The 19,053-nt window shown below is 35.0% G+C and overlaps 1 protein-coding gene and 2 non-coding genes across 11 annotated transcripts in view; 1 reads left to right on the top strand and 2 right to left on the bottom strand.

The window, feature by feature from the left end:
- Positions 1-18,930, bottom strand: part of TMEM116 (transmembrane protein 116) — an 85,108-nt gene extending 66,178 nt beyond the window's left edge. The window contains exons 1-5 of one of the 9 annotated variants that reach the window (XM_031442738.2): positions 18,823-18,930; positions 10,927-10,973; positions 9,911-9,974; positions 2,359-2,412; positions 2,148-2,279 (exon numbers count right to left, since the gene is read on the bottom strand). In XM_031442738.2, the coding sequence (XP_031298598.1) occupies positions 2,148-2,279; positions 2,359-2,412; positions 9,911-9,974; positions 10,927-10,940 (264 nt within the window). In that variant the 5' untranslated portion in view covers positions 10,941-10,973; positions 18,823-18,930. Of the gene's footprint in view, positions 1-2,147; positions 2,280-2,358; positions 2,413-9,910; positions 9,975-10,926; positions 10,974-11,543; positions 11,770-18,822 lie in introns of those variants that run through there. The other 8 variants (XM_064481212.1, XM_031442737.2, XM_031442739.2 and 5 more) reach the window with 8 other exon arrangements.
- On the top strand, positions 5,672-5,743 carry TRNAD-AUC (transfer RNA aspartic acid (anticodon AUC)). The gene has a single exon. It is a non-coding gene; the product is annotated as a tRNA-Asp (tRNA).
- Positions 10,261-10,368, bottom strand: LOC116150074 (U6 spliceosomal RNA). Its single transcript, XR_004133751.1, has one exon. It is a non-coding gene; the product is annotated as a U6 spliceosomal RNA (small nuclear RNA).
- Positions 18,931-19,053: the final 123 nt, after the last annotated feature.

The raw sequence follows: 19,053 nt of genomic DNA, 5'->3' as shown, positions 1-19,053 counted from the left end.
CTATTCCACTGTCATGAGGTACTTAGAGTTAGTCAATTCTATAGAGACAGAAAGTAGAATGGTGGTTACCAGCAGCTGGAAGGTGGAAGAAATGGAGATGTATTTTTTAAAGGATACAGAGTTTCAGTTTGGGATGATGAAAATTTCTGGAGTGAATAGTGGTAACAGTTGCACAACAATGTGAATGATGCTACTGAACTGTACACTTAAAGGAGGCTGAGATATTAAATTTTGTAATACAATTTTTTTTATCACAGGTTAAAAATTTTTAATGGTTAAAATGGTAAATTTTATGTTATGTATATATTTTACCACAATTAAAAAACTAAAACTAAACTAGCTAGTGTGTTTAAGCTCTCTATAGCCCATCCCTCCCACTGATTACAAACAAAAACTCTGGAAAAAATATAAAAATCAACTACTTGAGGACTCTGAACAGTTTAAAAAAAAAAAAAAAGCAAGTGGCTAGCAGAAGGGAGTCTAACATGGAGTTGTGAACTACACAGAAGTGAGTTTCCCAAACTTTTTCCTTTTTTTCTCTCAGTTTTGCCTCAATTGTGCACCCCAATCATGATGCTGCTCAATGCTGGCACCTAAATCTCTAATAGAAATCCATTTTTTAAGCCATAGAAACCAGAGAAAGTCCCCCTTGAGGCAGGGAAGTAGGAAGGGGATTCCAGAAATGACAGAGCCAGAAAACAGGATGCTCTAATTCTATGTGTGATTCCATACAAGTCTCAGCCTAATCCCTGAACCACACATGCACATGACAGTCCCAAACCAGTACAGCCAAGACTTACATAACTAGACTAAGATTTGAACCACTTCCTAAAGATGATGAGATAAAAATTACATTCAAGATACAAAGAACAAAAAAAGGTTACTCATTCTCATGGGAGAAGACAATCAACAAACACCAACCTAGGAATAAGCCAGATATTGGAAATATCCAACAAATATTTCTGAAAGCAACTATTATAATGTATATGGTCCATGAGGTAAAAGAAAATACACTTGAAATGATTTTAGGGGGTGATGAAAATAGGAATGTTTGTTATCTTGATTGTGGTGATGATTTCACACTTACATAAAAAAGATCAAATTGTACACTTGAAATATATGTAGTTTATTATATGTACAGCTAGCTCAAGGAAGTTAAAAAAATAAAGTAACATTCATCACACTTGTGCCAAGCACAAAGTAAATGCTATTAATGACCATTTTACAGATTTAGGAGACTGAAGTTCAGAAAGAGTTACTTGCCTAAGGTTATAAAATTAATCAGGTCCAGGATTCTAATGCAGATTTTTTTTTCCAGCTCTAAGACCATAATATTATTATTGAGAAATAATACTGTTTATTATCATCTGAGAAAACAATATAGTCTTATCTCTAATTTATAAGGTTATTAGCAGGATTGAGTAAAGTATGTCTCTAAGATATCTATATTCATATCAGATAAGTAACATTATTATTACATGGATTTCACACTAATTACATATTATTATTTTCCTACTAAACTGAAGCAAATTTCCCCTCTAATAAATCCCTGAGGAAGCATCTAGCAGTGAGTACAGACTGAATATTAATCTCTTTTTTTTCACACTGCTCAGAAACATTAAATACTGATAGTAATATGTGGATTAATCCATTGATAAAATCTGTGAAAGACATACAACTCATACACAATCATCTGTAGTATTTCCGAAAGTCAGTATTTATTATATTAACGTAATTTTAAAAACATGCAGTACTCTCACAAGATATTGTAGAAGTATATCCCATTACATGGAAATATGGTCACAGGATGGTGAATAATAAAAGCAGATTACAGAAAGAATTAATGTATTATTTGTTCTAAAATGTATACATCAACAGAGGAAAAGATTAGAAAATATATAATATACATAAAATATTAAAGAGTGATTATATCTAGGTGATTTTAATTATCTCTTTGCTTCTCTGAATTTTCCAAATTTTCTACAATAAATAAGTTTTTTAATGTGGAAAAACAATAAAAAGCTATTGCTTTGAAATGTAACAATAAACAAAAAGGTTTCACTTCCCAGGATGGATTATCTTTGTTTCTTATTTAAATCTAAGTGCACCTTTCTTGCAAGGTACAGTCACAATCTAGCAGCACTCACCTGCCCAACTGATTGTAGGTTATAGCAGACAATGTCCTTATTGGCTGCTGAAGTTCCATAGAGAAGTGCCTCAATGAGCCAGCATATCCCCAAGAGGAGGTCAGAGAAGCTCAGATAAAAGAGTGGCCTTATCTGTCAAACCAATCAAATTAATAATTTCAAAAATGATATAGCCAGGAAAATGTAACAATCAATTATTTTTACGTTTTACCTTTCTAGTAGGAAACCAGGCATAATTTTTTCTGGAGTCTCTGCCATTGGTTGACTGTGGGGGGAAAGTAAAGGAATAGTAATACTCTAGGCAGGAAGGAATCTGCAATCGAAACTACCCCAATTGTTCCGCAATCAGAGTACTCATGGACGTATTAGCATTGGAACTTTTCCTCACAGAGGCATTCCTTCCTCAGATACAGGGTCAAAAAGAAAGAATGGAAAGATGAGAAGTTTTGTGATGGAGACATACCACAAATGGGAAATTTAAAGTGCTCTAGTTGCACAGCCGACATCTTCTAACAACAGGAAATGAAATTATTACCTGAGTGTTTTTTTGGATAAGGTTGAGAACTCAAAGAAAATGAAAACAGCTTTTAAAAAAAAATCTTCATATAGTTTAATTTGCATTTTTTTCTTTATTGAGGTATAATTGACAAACAAAATTGTTTAAGATACTTAAAGTATATGTGATAATTTGATATATGTGTATATTGTGAAAAGATTTCCCCCAAGTTAATGAACACATCCATTACCTCACAATACTTACCTTTTTGCATGTGTGTGAGAGAACATTTAAGTTCTATTCTCTGAACAAGTTTCAACTGTACAATACAATGTTATCAACTATGGTCACCATATTATACATTAGATCCTCAGACCTTATTCATCTTACAGGTTTACATATCAGTGAAAGATCAAGGTGGAGAAAAATATCAGTGTGAATTGTATATGCTGTCTTACAATTTCTGACCAGATTGGTGAAGTTTGTTTTTTTCATTTTCTAGTATCCTTCCTCTTTTGGCCTCCCCACTCTCACTTTTCTGAAAACAGTTAAGGCCCTTCTGTGGAGAACATTGTAAGATATTTATTGAAAGACACCAATCATCTACAGTGAAGAAATATACCAGGCTCATGGACTGTAAGATGCAATATTATGAAAATGTCAGCTGTCTTTAAATTGATATACAGATTAAATGCAATCTCAATTACATCTCTACATATTTTCTTGTGGAATTTCACAAAGTTGGCTCTAAATCTATACTGAAATACAAAATATCAAGTTAACCATTATACTCTTGAAGAAAAAGGAGAAGGAGGACTTGTCCTACACATATCAAAGCAATATAAAGCTAGAGTGCAGATATAGCAGTATTAGGTTAGGGATGGACAAACAGATCAATGGAACAGGACAGAGAGCCCAAAACAAACCTAAGTATATATATAAACTTTTTTTAATTGATATATAGTCAGTTTACAATGTTGTATCAATTTCTGGTGTACAGCATAATGTTTTAGTCATACATACACATACATATATTCCTTTCCATATTCTTTACCATTATAGGTCACTATAAGATGTTGAATATAGTTCCCTATGCTATATAGTAGAAACTTGTTGTTTATCTATTTTATATACAGTAGTTAGCATCTGCAAATCTCAAACTCCCAATTTATCGCTTCCCACCCCTTTTCTCCCCTGGTAACCATAAGTTTGTTTTTAAGGTCTGTGAGTCTGTGTCTGTTTTATAAATAAGTTCATTTGTGTCTTTTTTCAGATTCCACATATAAGTGATATCACACAATATTTTTCTTTCTCTTTCTGGCTTACTTCACTTAGAATGATGGTCTCCAGGTCCATCCATGTTGCTGCAAATGGCATTTTTAATTTTTTATGGCTGAGTAGTATTCCACTGTATAAATATAACACAACTTCTTTATCCGGTCATCTGTCGATGAACATTTAGGTTGCGTCCATGTCTTGGATATTGTAGACAGTGATGCTGTGAACACTGGGGTGTATGTATCTTTTCTAATTAGAGTTCCCTCTGGATATATGCCCAGGAGTGGGATTGCTGGATCATATAGTAAGTCTATTTTTAGTCTTTTTGAGTAATCTCCATACTGTTTTCCATAATGGCTGCAACAAACTATATTCCCACCAGCAGTGTAGGAGGGTTCCCTTTTCTCCACACCCTCTCCAGCATTTATCGTTTGTGGACTTTTGAATGATGGCCATTCTGACAGGTGATACTTCATGGTAGTTCTTTTTTGCATTTCTCTGATTATTAGCGATACTGAACATTTTTGCATCTGCCTATTGGCCATTCGTATGTCTTCATTGGAGAATAGCTAGTTTAGGTCTTCTGCCCATTTTCTGATTGGGTTTGTTTTCTTGTTATTAAAGCTGTATAAGCTGTTAATATATTCTGGAAATTAAACCCTTGTCAGTCTCATCACTTGCAAATATTTTCTCCCATTCTGTAGGGAGTTGTCTTTTTGTTCTGCTTATGGATTCCTTTGCTGTGCAAAAGTTTATGAATTTAATTAGGTCTCTTCATTTATTTTTGCTTTTATTTCTATTATCTGGGTAGACTGCCCTAAGAGAACAGTGCTAAGATTTATGTCAGAGAATGTTTTGCCTACGTTTGCTTCTAGGAGGTTTATAGAATCTTAAGTCTTTAAGCCATTTTGAATATATTTTTGTGTATGGTGTGAGGGAGTGTTCTGACTTCACTGATTTCACACGTGGCTGTCCAGTTTTCCCAACACTACTTGCTGAAGAGACTGTCCTTTCTCCATTGTATATTTTTGCCTCCTTTGTTGAAGACTAATTGGCCAAAAGTTTGTGGGTTTATTTCTGGGCTCTCGATTCTGTTCCATTGATCTATAGGTCTGTTTCTGTGCCAATACCAGTGATTACTGTAGCTCTGTAATATTATCTGAAGTCTGGGAGGGTTATTCCTCCAGCTTCATTCTTTTTCTTCAGTATTGCTTTGGCAATTCTGGGTCTTTTGTGATTCCATATAAATTTTAGGATTATTTGTTCCACTTTTCTGAGAAATGTACTTTGAGTAATTTGACAGGGATTGCATTAAATCTGTAGATTGCTTTGGGTAGCATGGCCATTTTAACAATACTAATTCTTTCAATCCAAGAGCATAGGATATCTTTCCATTTCTTTAAATCATCTTTAATTTCCTTAATCAATGTTTTGTAGTTGTCAGCATATAAGTCTTGGTTAAACTTCTGATATACGATAGAGGTGGCTTTCAGATGTATAGAGAAAGGACAGTTGTTTCAAAATGTGATGCTAAAACAGTTGGGTATCCATACAGATATAAATGAAATTCGGGCCCTACTTTCTACCTCACAGATTAAAAAATCAGTTCCAACTAGTTTAAAGACCTAAATGTGAAAGACAAAATCTGTAAAGGTTTTCTTCAGACAATATAGGAGAATGTCTTCAACTTTTGGTTATGGAAAATTTTCCTAAACAAAACACAAAAATCTATGAAAGAAATAATTGAAGGGGTGGTATAGCTCAGTGGTAGAGTGCGTGCTTATCATGCACAAGGTCCTGGGTTCAATCCCTAGTACCTTTGTTAAAAAATAAATAAATAAACCTAATTACCTCTCCCCTCAAAAAATATTTTTGTAATTTTTAAAAATTAAAAAAAAATTTTTAAGTCTGACAATATCAAGTATTAATGAGAACATGAAGCGATAGGACCCTTCATACAATGCTGGCACAACCACTTGGAAAAGGTCTGGCATTATCTAAGGGATATACATATCCTATAACAATGCTGTTATTAGGTAAATACAGTAGAGAAATTTTTGCATGTACGCACCAGAAGAAATGTACAAGATTGTTTATAGCACCGTAGATAGATAAATTATGGTATGTTCATAATATAGAATGCTAAACACCAATGAAAAAGAAATGAGCCAGAGCTGCTATACACAACAACACAGGTAAATCTCACAAATATCGAGGGAAAAAGCAAATCACAGAACAATACATACCAAAAAATACAGACAGTACTATTCCATTTATGTCAAGTTCAAAAATGCAAAATTAAATTGTTTAGGGATATACACATTACTGGTAAAACTTTACCTAAAAGCAAAGAAATGATTATAACAAAGATCTGGATAGTGGTTACCCGTAGAGGTGAGGGGGAGGGTTGTGACTGGGAAGGAACACAGTAGTAATGTTTGGGGATACAGGCAATTTCTATTTCTTGTCCCTAGTTTTTATTTATAATCATTCATTATATAGTACTTGTTTTTTGCATTCCAAATCATGTCTGATATATCTCACAATATATGAGTTAAAAAATTTTCAAGCTGTCATCAGATACTAATATAAGAACTAATCTTCTCACTTGTATAAAAGGGAATTTTTCTCATATCTTTCTTCCAAATGAAAGGAAAGTTAAGAGGCTAATACCTTGCCAATAGGAGTAAATGGTCACATTGCTTTGGCTACCACAAACAAAAACAAGTGAAATAATATTTAAAACTGTATTTACTAGATATCAAATATAATTAACCATACATATATATTTTAACCTTATATATCCTTTGCTCCAGGTAAGCCTGTTAAAGTTCCAGCCAGGTGTCATATTTATAGACTGTACTGGCCTATGACCCACTACAAGTCTGTAACTGTTAATGGTTAAAAAATTAAAACTGAATACAAAACTCTGGAGCAGAAAGGCAGCTAAGCAACTTTTGTGAGCAAAAACATAATTATTGTCATTGATTCAGGAAACAGCCTTATTATATATAGGGAGCTGCTGGCCATTAAAACATACCTAAAGTTTTTGGAAGGGAAATGAAGAATAAAAAGAAGTTTATATACTTTTACTCATAGCTGAAAAATCATGAGTTCTAGTAAAAGGAGATAAAATCAATTAAACAACAAAACTTAACTAAGCACCTATTACTGAAATTAAAAAGGATTTCATCCCTTCTATGTTCAGTAAGACAATACATCAAAGGTAATACAAAGAAAAGTATGATACAGAGCATGTATTAAGAAAAATATAATAAGCACAGTGTTTGGTAATACGAAAGACATGAAAAAGCTTACTTAAGATATGGCCCTTAATATGAAAGCAAAAACTCTTTAAGAAAACATATATATTTGCACTTGTCTAATTTAAATCAAGAGCAAAATAAGGTGCAAGGGCAGAACACACTGTATATAAAGACTTTCCCTAGGGAGGTTCTGGGTCCAGGTATCCTGGTAAAGTGAAAGACCTAAAATAACTCATGTTAATACTCTTTAAAACCTTACTTCCCAATATTTCTATTCAAGTGAAATCAAGTTATAAAAAAATATCAAAAGTGACCTAGGTGGAGAGGGTATAGCTCAGTGGCAGAGTGCATGCTTAGCATGTAGGAGGTCCTGGGTTCAATCCCCAGTACCTCCAGTTTAAAAAAAAAGTGCCCTCCACGAGGAAATGAAGTCACATGTCACACAAGTGCAGTCAAGTATATCTGCCTCAAGTTGTTTTGGGTTTTTGGGGGGTTTTTTTGTTTGTTTTTTAACACTGGCTGGCCTGGGCCACTTTCTTTTCTCTTTAAGTTGCCTCACTGAGTTACCGTCTAATCAGCTAGTTCCCTCAAAGATTTTCCATGGATTTCTCCAATCTACTATAATCATTAATTTAATAATTTTTGCCTTTTTCGGATTATGCCTTCCATGAGTTTTTGCTATTAAATATGCTATTTGATGAAGAAATAAAAGAAAACAGGGAGTACAGCTGACATTTTTAAGATGGAAAAATTGGAATCTTCCTTAGGCCAAGAAAACAATGTGCAGGAACCACTGAACTAATGATTATTAAGTCCTTTATGCTCTGGTTATGTGAAAGGTAAGAGGACTGAAGCCAGAGAAATTAAAGGTCACATCCAAGGCCAAACTAGACCCCACATCCTTATAAGGCTCTAACTTACTGTCAGGCCATAGGTCACTCTACAGCAGTGGTTCTTAACTAGGAGTGACTTTGCCTCTCTCAGGGGACAACTGGCAATATTTGAAGATATTTTTGGTTGTCATAACTGCGTGAGGAAGGTGGGTTGCTACTACATCTAATGGGTAAAGTCTGCTAAACATCCTAAGATGCAGCACAGCCACCCACAACAAATTACCATCTAACCCAAAAGATCAACAATGCTGAGACTGAGAATCTCTGTGTACCTCCATCCAGTATGTAGCTCATACTTCATTAACTTAATCACATATGAACTCAAATTTCAGCAAACACTCAGGAAACAAATGTTAGGGAAATCTGAATCATCAGAGGATGTATGACCTAAGATTACTTTGGCTGGCAATGACAATACGGTATCAAGACTTCTACTTCCTAGTTTTACTTACATAGTCATATTCTACCTCTGAAATTAAAAATTCTCTTTTCATTAGGTATTATATTTCAATGGTTTAAAAGTGTATGTGGGGAGAGACTTTGAAACAAGACAAGTCTGCACTCAAATTCTAGTTCAAACATTTACTAGCTATAAGACCTTAGGAAAGTCTCTCAACTTCACTAGGATTCCATTTACCCACATATAATATCAGACTAATAATATCTACCTCACAGAATTATTTTAAGGATTAAATGAAAAATGTACTTTAAACATTGGGCACATGTGCCTAGAATATAATAAATACTTAAAACTGTGTTTAATTTGAAGGGGGGCTGTATTTAAGAGTTGGACTTTTGAAAATCTCTGCTTTATTACTTACTGTATAACCTGAACAAGTTATTTCATGACTTTGAGCCTCAATTTCCTCATCTGTAAAGTGAGGCTGATACCATCCTTCTCATAGGAGAATGATGAGGATCAATAAAATAAAGTTTGTAAAACATTCAAAGCAGTTGAAACACAGTAAGCGTCCAACATACAGAGTTAAAGTGGGCCCAATAAAACCCAATGACATTTTCCACATTATAAAAGCTTTCCCATACATGTCCTGAACTACATTTTGCTTAATTTTGCAACATTTGGTCTAGTTAGAAAAACAGTTGTTAACATTTCTCTTAAAATCTTTATCGAGCTTAGCAAATTCATCACTTTCCCAAGTTCTCTCTTGATCAGGAAGGTTTATTTAGTTGGTTTTGATTGGGTGTTTTAAAATATATATACAATCTTTATTTATCACTTATATGTCAAAAAAAGGAAGAGTTGTTTTTGTTTTTGAACACTGCTCAGGCAGGAGAGCAAAAAGGAAGGTTTTTGACGAGATCTTTCTGGTATGAACAATTTTACATAGGGTGTATTTTTACTCTATTTTCACCATTAAACTGTGATTGCCTAGAGGGCCAGAACAGCAAAACAAATATCTTCCGTATAGCTGTCTTTAAACTATTTCTAGCTCCACTAGCAATTTTACCAAGATATCAACATCACAAAATTTACTTCTAGGCAGGACCCTACCATGGTTAGAGTGAATATAGGCTTCAAACAACACCCCATTTCCTTAACTGTAGTAATTAATGCATACCAAAAAAATCTACATTTATCCACTAATCCACATTTAGTCAATCCCTCAGTATTCAAAGTAATAGTTAAAATAATTACCTACAAGAAAAGAGAGATCTATTGGCAGTAACTAAAATATCTCAGTGTATTACAATGACAAATTTACAAGCAATTCATAGAATTAATCCATCATTTATAGATGACACCTCTCTTATTTATTTCAAAGACTAAGTAACTAAAAGTTCAAATCCAACAAAAAAGAGATTGCTCACCTCTGGAGATTTCTGTATATTCTGGAATACAGCATAAGCAATAAGTGAACTTGAACCTATAACACTGACAGAAATAAAAGACTATCATTAAATAGGACAACTGGGGCTCCTTCTTTTTTGCTACTGATTTTTTTTTACAGCTTTACTGACATATAATTGATATAAAATAGATTGCACATATGTTTTGAAAATATATGCGGGGAGGGTAGACCTCAAGGGGTAGAGTGCAGGCTTAGCATGCACAAGGGCCTGGATTCAATCCCCAGTACCTCCATTAAAAAAAAACAAAACTAATAATAAGTAAATAGACCTAGTAATCTTCCCCCCACCAAAAAAAAATACAATGATAAAAATATATGGAATGCTTCACAAATTTTTGCATCATCCTTGAGCAGGGGCCATGCTAATCTTCTGTGTATTATTACAATTTTTAGTATATGTGCTGCCAAAGTGAGTACTTTGCAACTGATTTTGCAAATTAATCCTGTTGACCCAGTTGTCCTTTGATTTTTAGAGATTATCCTTCAATCTATTTTTTGTTATTATTACTGTTGATGTTATTACATTTTATTAATCAGTAAATATCAATATGCAGACTCACAGACATAGAAAACAAACCTATGGTTACCAGGGGGAAGGAGGGTAGGAAGGGATAAACTGGGAGTTCGAGATTTGCAGATATTAACTACCATATATAAAATAGATAAACAACAAGTTTTTACTGTATAGCACAGGGGATTATATTCAATATCTTATAGTAACCTATAATGAAAAAGAATATGAAAAGGAATATATGTATGACTGAAAGATGAAATACATCAGAAACTGACACAACATCGTAAACTAACTATACTTCAACTTAAAAAAAAAAAGAAAATATCAACATGGTAAAGAAAAGTATTTCTCTCTAGCTGAAGAGTAAAAGCAAATCCCCAGGGGAAAATATAAAGACTTCAAGATTCTCCAGCTTTGCTTATACTAGTTTAGTCACATTACATGAGATTAAATAAACTTACCTCAGAGTTGCCATAACAAATTGTATCCACTGTATTGCAGTAAAAAGCTAAATAGAGAAATTAAGTATAAAATTAAGCTTTTAAATTTAATATCCAACCTTACTCTAATTTCACTGTTTATTAACTATCTGTACAGAGTGCAAACTCTTCTTCAGTGTCTAATCAAAACACACTACAAGTTTGAGAATGAGTAGAAAGGCTGAATAGGCCCCTAGAAAGACAAGGTGACCTTTTTACCCTTCTCACGGCTACATCTCTGGAAAACTGTAAGATAAAGAGAATAGAGAGGTGGACAGAAAATGACCGAATGAAAAAAAGAGAGTTGGATAAGAAAACTAATACAGGGAAGAATAAAATGGAGAAGAGGTAGAAAAAGTTAAATTTTGAGAGAGAGCAAACATATGTAGGAAGAATGGGTAACAGAAAAGACAAACAAATACTAAATAAAGTTGACTGACACAGAGCTAGACAGAGAAAAAAACTGAATAGTAAGCAACAGGGAAAAGGAAAGAAAAGTTAATAGCATGGAGATAGACACTGTGAGTGAAAAATACAGAACAGGAAGGAGGAAAGGGAGAGCAAAAAAAAAAGAAGAGAGAGGCAGTTCCTAATCTCACCAAGTCCCAATTGCCCTCCAAAGTGTTAGCCTTCAGTAGGAAGGCCATACGGATTTCAGCCTCGGCTAAATTTAAGCAGCCAGATCCTTCTCCGTCAGGTTCTGAATTCCAAGCGGTGAACAGGTGGCTCCACCCCTAGCCCAGCTGAGCTCCTCCTTACCCACTCCTGCCCTGTACCTTGAGGGCAAGGAGAGAAGGTGGCGATAAGTGGAGGAGAAAGCCAAGCAAAAAGAACAAAAACAGAAAGAGCAGGTGACAAGGAAACAAAGTTCTAAAAAGCATTAGGAATTGTAAGAAGGGCCAAGAGGTAGGAATAATAAGAAGTAGAGAGAATGAGTCATCGTGAAAAGATAAATAGAGCTGTAAGAGAGAAATGGAATAGAAAAAAGGAGAGAAAGATGGGGAATAAAAGAAGTCTGTTTAAAACTTGCCCTTATTTAGGGACAAAAGCCTGTGTTGGGGAAGACAGACTGCATATTCACTCAATAAGCTTTTAGTAATACCTAGGAAAGATATGAGAAGGGATTATTAATGTCTCACATTTATTTAATAGTAACATCTTCTTAAATATTCTGTACCAGAAATTCTCACCAGAAATATAATTATATTACTAAATTACACAATTCATTTAATACTTATCTTTATATATCAACTTTGTGTAAAACTATGTTATGGAAAATATAAAGACAAATAAGACACAGACCCAGACTTCTAGGAGCTTATAATATAGTAGAGAAAAACAGCTTGAATACAAAAATCTCAAATAATCTGCACATAGAAATAATATACACTGATTGACATTTGAACATTATCTGGAAGAACTGCTAAAATTTAGAAAAAGACTGGCGGAAAGAGAAAGCAGAAGGAAGAACATTTCATTTATGTAAACATTTACCTTTCATCTGAACATACCGTCATAAATTTTACAAATATTTATTTATAACATAAATCATATCATTTGCATGGGTTGAGTAACTTAAATATATTACTCATTTATTCATATGAAATTAAGAATACCATAGAGTAGAAGATAGGACATTGCTAAGTGGAGGTAGGCTCTAATCACTTTGCTTAAATTATGAGGGAAACAAATTAAAATACCAGTACATTTCTGGATCAGAAATTCCTACCATAAGATCTTAGGGAGTGTTCTGAGGCCTCTAATCATGTATCTGTCTAATAAGGGTGAGGGGACTAATGACAGTCTCACCAAATCATAAGAGAATGGTTTGGGACAAAGGGTTCTTGTCTCAGTTAAGAACAAATCTCAAATTGTTCAGAAAACAGCCACAGCAAATCAGTCTGCTTCTGCTCTTGACAGGAGAACTTTTCTCTTTTGGCATCTCTTCTAAAATGTCTTATGCCACCCATCAACATTTAGGGATTTACTTTTCCATTTTTCTCTCTAAATTAACCCCCTGCCTTCTGTATATTTAGCGTGGTTCCCCTTTGAAATGTCTTTGGAAACATAATCCTCCCATGTTCCTTTTCTACAAGGGCTAAACTAAGCCCAAATGATGAACTGGGTGATACTTATTTTCAGCTTCCCCTTCTCTTTTTACTTAGCTCCTTAGCAAGCTAAAACACATCCCAGCTCTCATTTAATGTAATGGGTTACTACCATATATTACAAAACAATTTAAGTTAACAGATATTCATTAAACTTCTACCATGAGCAAGTTACTGCAGTGGATACAAAGTCAAGAAAAACACCTACCTAGTAAAGTATTTTAGTTAAGCAAAAATAGTACTTAAAGAAAATTTCTAGTAAGAATACCTACCAATTAGCAAGCGCTTTCTATGTAAGCATTTTAATTCTCAACACAACCTTTGAGGTAAGAAGTCATATTATTCCTATTTTACAGATGAAGAAACTGAGGCTTAAAAGAAGTCATTTCCCTATGGTTACAGAATTATCAAATTGTAACACCAACATTCCAACTCAGTCTGATCATAGTTCTCACTCTTAACACCTACAGTACTTTAACAGGGAACTGGTTAATGGGAAAATAGGGAAAGGTAATTTAAAAAAATAATGTGACATCAAGAGAGTTCTTTTACTAAGCAATTGCTTCTTAGATATGACAACAAATCATAAGCAACAAGAGAAAAAATACATAAATTGTTCTTAAAAATTAGAAACTTTAGTGCTTCAAAGGATACCATCAAGAAAGTGAAAAGACAACCCCATAGAACAGAAAATATTTGTAAACCATATATCTAATAAGGGATTTGTACACAGACTATATAGAGAACTCCTACAAGTTAGTAATAAAAATACAACCCAATTTAGAAATGGGCAAAGGTTTTAAATTAGAAATTTCTTCCGAAGATTATACAAACAACTAATAAACACGTGGAAAGATGATCAACATCATAAGCCACCAGGGAAATACAAATTAAAATCACAACGAGTTGATATTTCACACCTACCAGGATGGCCATAATAAAAAGACAACGGCAATGAATGAAGATGTGGAGAAATAGGAATCCTCATACACAGCTGGTGGGGATATAAAATATTGCAGCCACTTCGTCAGTTCCACAAAAGGTTAAACATATCCTATAACTCAGCTCCTTGGTATAAACCCAGTTCTACTTCTAGGTATATACTCGAGATTAAAACATGTCCACGCAAATGTTCATTACAGTGTTACTCATAATAGAAAAAAAGTAGAAACAACACAGATGTCCATCAACTGGTGAACAGAGAAATAAAATGTACTATATTGGTACAGTGAAATATTATGCAGCAATTAAAAGAAGTACTGACACATGCTACAACGTGGATAAACCTTGAAAACATGCTAAATGAAAAAGCTAGACACAAAAGACAACATATTTTATGATTCCATTCATACAAAATGTCAAAAACAGGCAAATTTATAGCGACAAAGTAGATTAATAGTTGCCTAGGGCTAGAAAGGTAGTTTGGGAGGGAATGGGGAGTGACTGCTAATGGGCACAGGCTTCTTTTTAGAGTGACAAAAATATTCTAAAATTAGCAGTGATGGTTGCACTCTGAATATTCTGAAAACCACTGAATTTTATACTTTAAAAGGATTAATTGTATGGCAGGTAAATTATATCACAATAAAGCTGTTACCCAAAAAATGGAAGTTTGGAACAAAAGTAAGGAAATGTCCCACTGCTGAAATTCATGGTATAATGATTAATGATTAACATATCTTGACTTTCCTACTGAAAACAGTAATATTTAGAATGAAAAGTGTAAAACAAACATTGTAAGAGAGAACTTTTATTTACTTCTTTACATCCCACTTTGACCTCGATAATACATCAGGTGGCTTACAGCAGTACATAAAATAAGACAAAATAACATGATTGAAAGTGGGACAAAAGAAGAAAGAAAAACTAGTCTGCTGAAATGATCTGATCGCTGGATGTTAAAATGTCTGTGAGGTTTTTAATGTTACTTTATTGAAAAAACAATATTAAAGTAAGAAGTCTAAAATAATAAAATCTAAAAGTTTGCTGCAATCTCATCAAAATCAAGTTGTATTTATTGTTGTTACTGTAAGTCTTTATCCTTATGGTATTTAATTTTTACATATTTGTAATAATTCTACAGCTAGTATTTTATATCCTACATTTTTTGCCCAACATTATTCCATAGTAATCTTTTTTTCCTTTTGTTAGAGTCCAATTTACCCTCTCTCCCCTCCCCTACACTGTAACTAATGCAAAAAGCCTGGTATGTTTCTCTACATCTTTCTCTGTGCTCATTAAAATATACCTAAATACATATACACATGTATGGGGGTTATTACGGTGGTAGGTTTTTAAAATCGTATCATATATTTCTGTATACATTGCTTTTCTCACCAATTATTTCATGGATATATCTCCACCTTAATACAAATTCTTCTAATCCTTTTTGTTAGCTGTATAATATTCCACATAAGATACTTTACCCAACAATTTCTCTCATGATGGACATTTCAAGCTTTTTCCTCCTAGAACCTTTGCCCATAGTTTTATTTTCCTAAAATGCTTCATTATACATATTAATCTACAATTTAAATTTATTTGTATAATTATTTAATGTCTGTCTCATCATTTGAGTCTAAGTTCCTTGAGAGCTGAATCCTATTCATGCTTTAGGTCTTATATCAGCTTAAATATGCTTGTTTGTAGAGGTTTTCCATGCACCCCAATACAAGTTAATCTTCCATCATATTCTTTCATAGGCCCTCAACTTGTCTTTCTTAGAAATTATCACAATTTCTAATTAGATATTTATTTGTATAAGTATTTAATGTTGGTCTCCCCACTAGGACTGAAGTAAGCATATCTATTTTGTTCAACAGTGTAAGCCTTGCCCCCAGAAGATTGTGTGGCATATAAAAAATGTTCAGTAAATAGTTACTAAATATTGAAAGGCTTCTTAAAGGAGGATGGGGCTTGCAGAAAATCATACTGTGGAGTAAATCTTCCTTCTATAATAATTTTTTAACATGAAATCTGCTTTAAGTATTCATTGAGACATCTATGTCAAAAGAACTAGTGTTAACATCAACAAAACCTTGCAGGGGAAAAACAATTAGCTCTAAGGGATAGGATAGCTCCAAAGAACAATATGTGATCTAAGAAGAGAATGCAGAAAGGACCAATGGAATTTTGAGAGACAGCCACATAATATTCCTCTGTCATTGACATGATTCATGTATTCACTGCACATATATTTACTGAGCATATACCATGTGCCAGCTACCATTCTAGGTTCTGGGGCTGTAACAGTGAACCAAACAGAAAAACAAAAACAAACCCTTCCCTCATAAGAAACAGTAAGGAAAAAAAGGCAAATTATACAGTATGTTAAGTTAAAGAATGCTATGGAGGAAAAATGACAGAGAAAGGGGAGCTGGAAAGCAGGGAAGCATCAGGGAGGAGCAATTTTATTTTAAGGATGGTCAGGGTAGATCTTAGGATACTGACATTTGAGCAAAGACCTGAGGGAAATGAAGGAGCCAGCCATATGAATATCTTGAAGAAAAGTGTTCTAGGAGAAAGCCAGTAGAACGGCTCTGAGGCAGGAACGTGCCTTGTGAATATGAGAAATAGCAAAGATGTCTGTAAGCCTGGGGTTCACTGGCTTGCTGATGTTAGAAAAAAGATGGGAGAATTTATATATTAGTTGTTCTGGCAGACCATGCCATTTTCCTTCCTCCTTACTCCAGCGGTACACTAAGTCATGTGCACACTCAAGTAACATGACTTGATGCTTCCTCCTCCCTTCTGCCATACAACACTCAGCGTGAGACTTTTGATTTTCTACAACAGTATCAATTGTGGGATTTTGACTTCCTAAATATGGAGGGTTATACTTGGCTTACGTATGTGGACTGTTGTCAAGGTCCTGAAGCCAAGAACCTAACTACATCATGAGGGAACTGACTGGGACCAGGGCACTATTAAAAGGAAGCACTGAAACAATTACTGTACTTTTGCAATTCATGGCAAAGTACCAATATTTCCCTTCCCTCTCCAACCAATCCACTTCCTTCACTTTTTTCAAAACCTACTTCTGAACTAGTCTAGTCATGACTAGAAAGTCACTTCCAATCAATCATTCTAATTTAAAGCATTCATATACTCAGAAGTGGGTAACAGCTCCTTACTGACTACAGGACAAAATGGAAATTTCTTAGTTTGATTTTCAAGATTCTCCCCTACCTGAGCTTAAAACGGTCTTACTACCTACAGTTCTGAGAACTTCCTCAAGCCAAGCCAGTCATCCCCCAAAACATCATACTCATTTCCATTTCTGCCCGTTTCTCTTGTTCTCCACCTAAAATGTTCTTCCTTCCAAAGCTTAATTCCATATCCACCTCCTACATGAAGCCTTCTTTAACTATCCTAGTTCACAGGATAGTTCCACTCCTCTAACTTCTATCATTTGTTTGTGCCGCTCTAAAATGAGTCACAAGTAAATAAAATTTTAATACTTCATTAGGGCAAACTCAAAATAAATTTTTCTGACCCTCTCCAACACACACACATATATTAGACTCTCTCTCAAAATTTCTATCCAAACTGGCTGCTCAAGATTAGATCCTGTTCTCTTTTTTTTTTTCAGTTTAATTAAACTTTTATTATTTTTTTTACAAACTTTATTTTTTATTGAAGTACAGTTACAATTTTTGGTGTACAGTACAATGTCCTAGCCATGCATATACATACATATATACGTTTTATGGATCCTGTTATCATTGATGATTTTATACACACACACACATTTATCTGACACATGTAGTGGCTAATTTGGTGCTAAGCCCCTTAAAATGCACTATATCATTTATTCTCTTACCCTCACAATCACTTGTTCATCAAGACTTGTGAATTCTACCCTATGAAAGTTTCTCAACTCCATCCTTACCTCTTAATCTCTACTATTAGGTCATATTACAGGCCCTTAACCCCTCCTACCTAGACTACTGCAATCAACCTCCCTAATTTCAGCATTCTCCCTTCCAATCCATCCCGTTTATTCTTGAGTGACAGCAAATCTAACATCATTTTCCTGGTTAAAACCTCTCGTGGCTCCAAACCCTTCAGCTTGATGACACCCTTTACAACGTGCCCCAGTTTACCCTCACAGATTCACCATGCTTTCTCCCCCAGCTAGAAATTTCCCTTGGTGTTTGCCTTGTAAATGCCTCCTCTTCAAGATCCCATTCAAGTCATCTCCTGTCTATAACTTTCCCCAACATTCCAGAGCAGGAATGACTGACTCTCCATTTGTGCTTTCAAGAGGCTGTAATATATTCTTATTTCCTACCAATTCCACTGTAATGGTTATATCACTGTTCCTACGTCTCCTCCTCCCCCACCATCATGCTTCGTGGGTACAGAGCCTTGTCTCGTTCATCTCGATTCTGTATTCCCGCAGGGAAAACCATATCCTCAACAAACACCTGTTGACTAAAATTACTAAGACTTAAAAAAAAACCCCAAAAACAAAGACAAAAAAACTTCAGGTAGCCTAGGACATAGCTAGACGGGTACTCCGCCTTCTGGCAAGCCGGTTTTTATAGGAGCCTGGCGTCTCCCCGGTGAGGCACTCACCACTGAGTAGGCCTCATATCGGAATGGGCGGGGGCAGGACGACCCCGACTGCCATGTTGACGAAAAGCCGAGTCTTACTGACCAACTCGGGTCCTGGCTAGGGAAGGGGGCGGAGTATGACTGACTGAGGGTAATACTGGGCCAACCGAGTGAGGAGTGGTAGCACAGTCAGACTCACTGACGGACTAACCGAAGGGAGCAGCAGGTCCCAACCGACTGCCTGACGAACCAAAGGCAGGAAGAAACGACGACTGGTCTCCTCATCTTCGAAAGAGAAAAGGCAGCGAACGAAAGCCTGCAAAGACGCCGAGCACGCGCTTCGCGCCGCTCCTCACGCGGAGGAGGACGGGAAAGGGGCGGGCCGGCGGGCAAGCCTCGCTCAGTGCGCGTGCGCGGTAGTCTCCTCCATCTCCTCCTCCCC

This window comes from Camelus dromedarius, chromosome 31, assembly GCF_036321535.1.
Source record: "Camelus dromedarius isolate mCamDro1 chromosome 31, mCamDro1.pat, whole genome shotgun sequence".
NCBI lineage: Eukaryota > Metazoa > Chordata > Mammalia > Artiodactyla > Camelidae > Camelus > Camelus dromedarius.
This window is presented reverse-complemented; position numbering and strand designations above follow the sequence as displayed.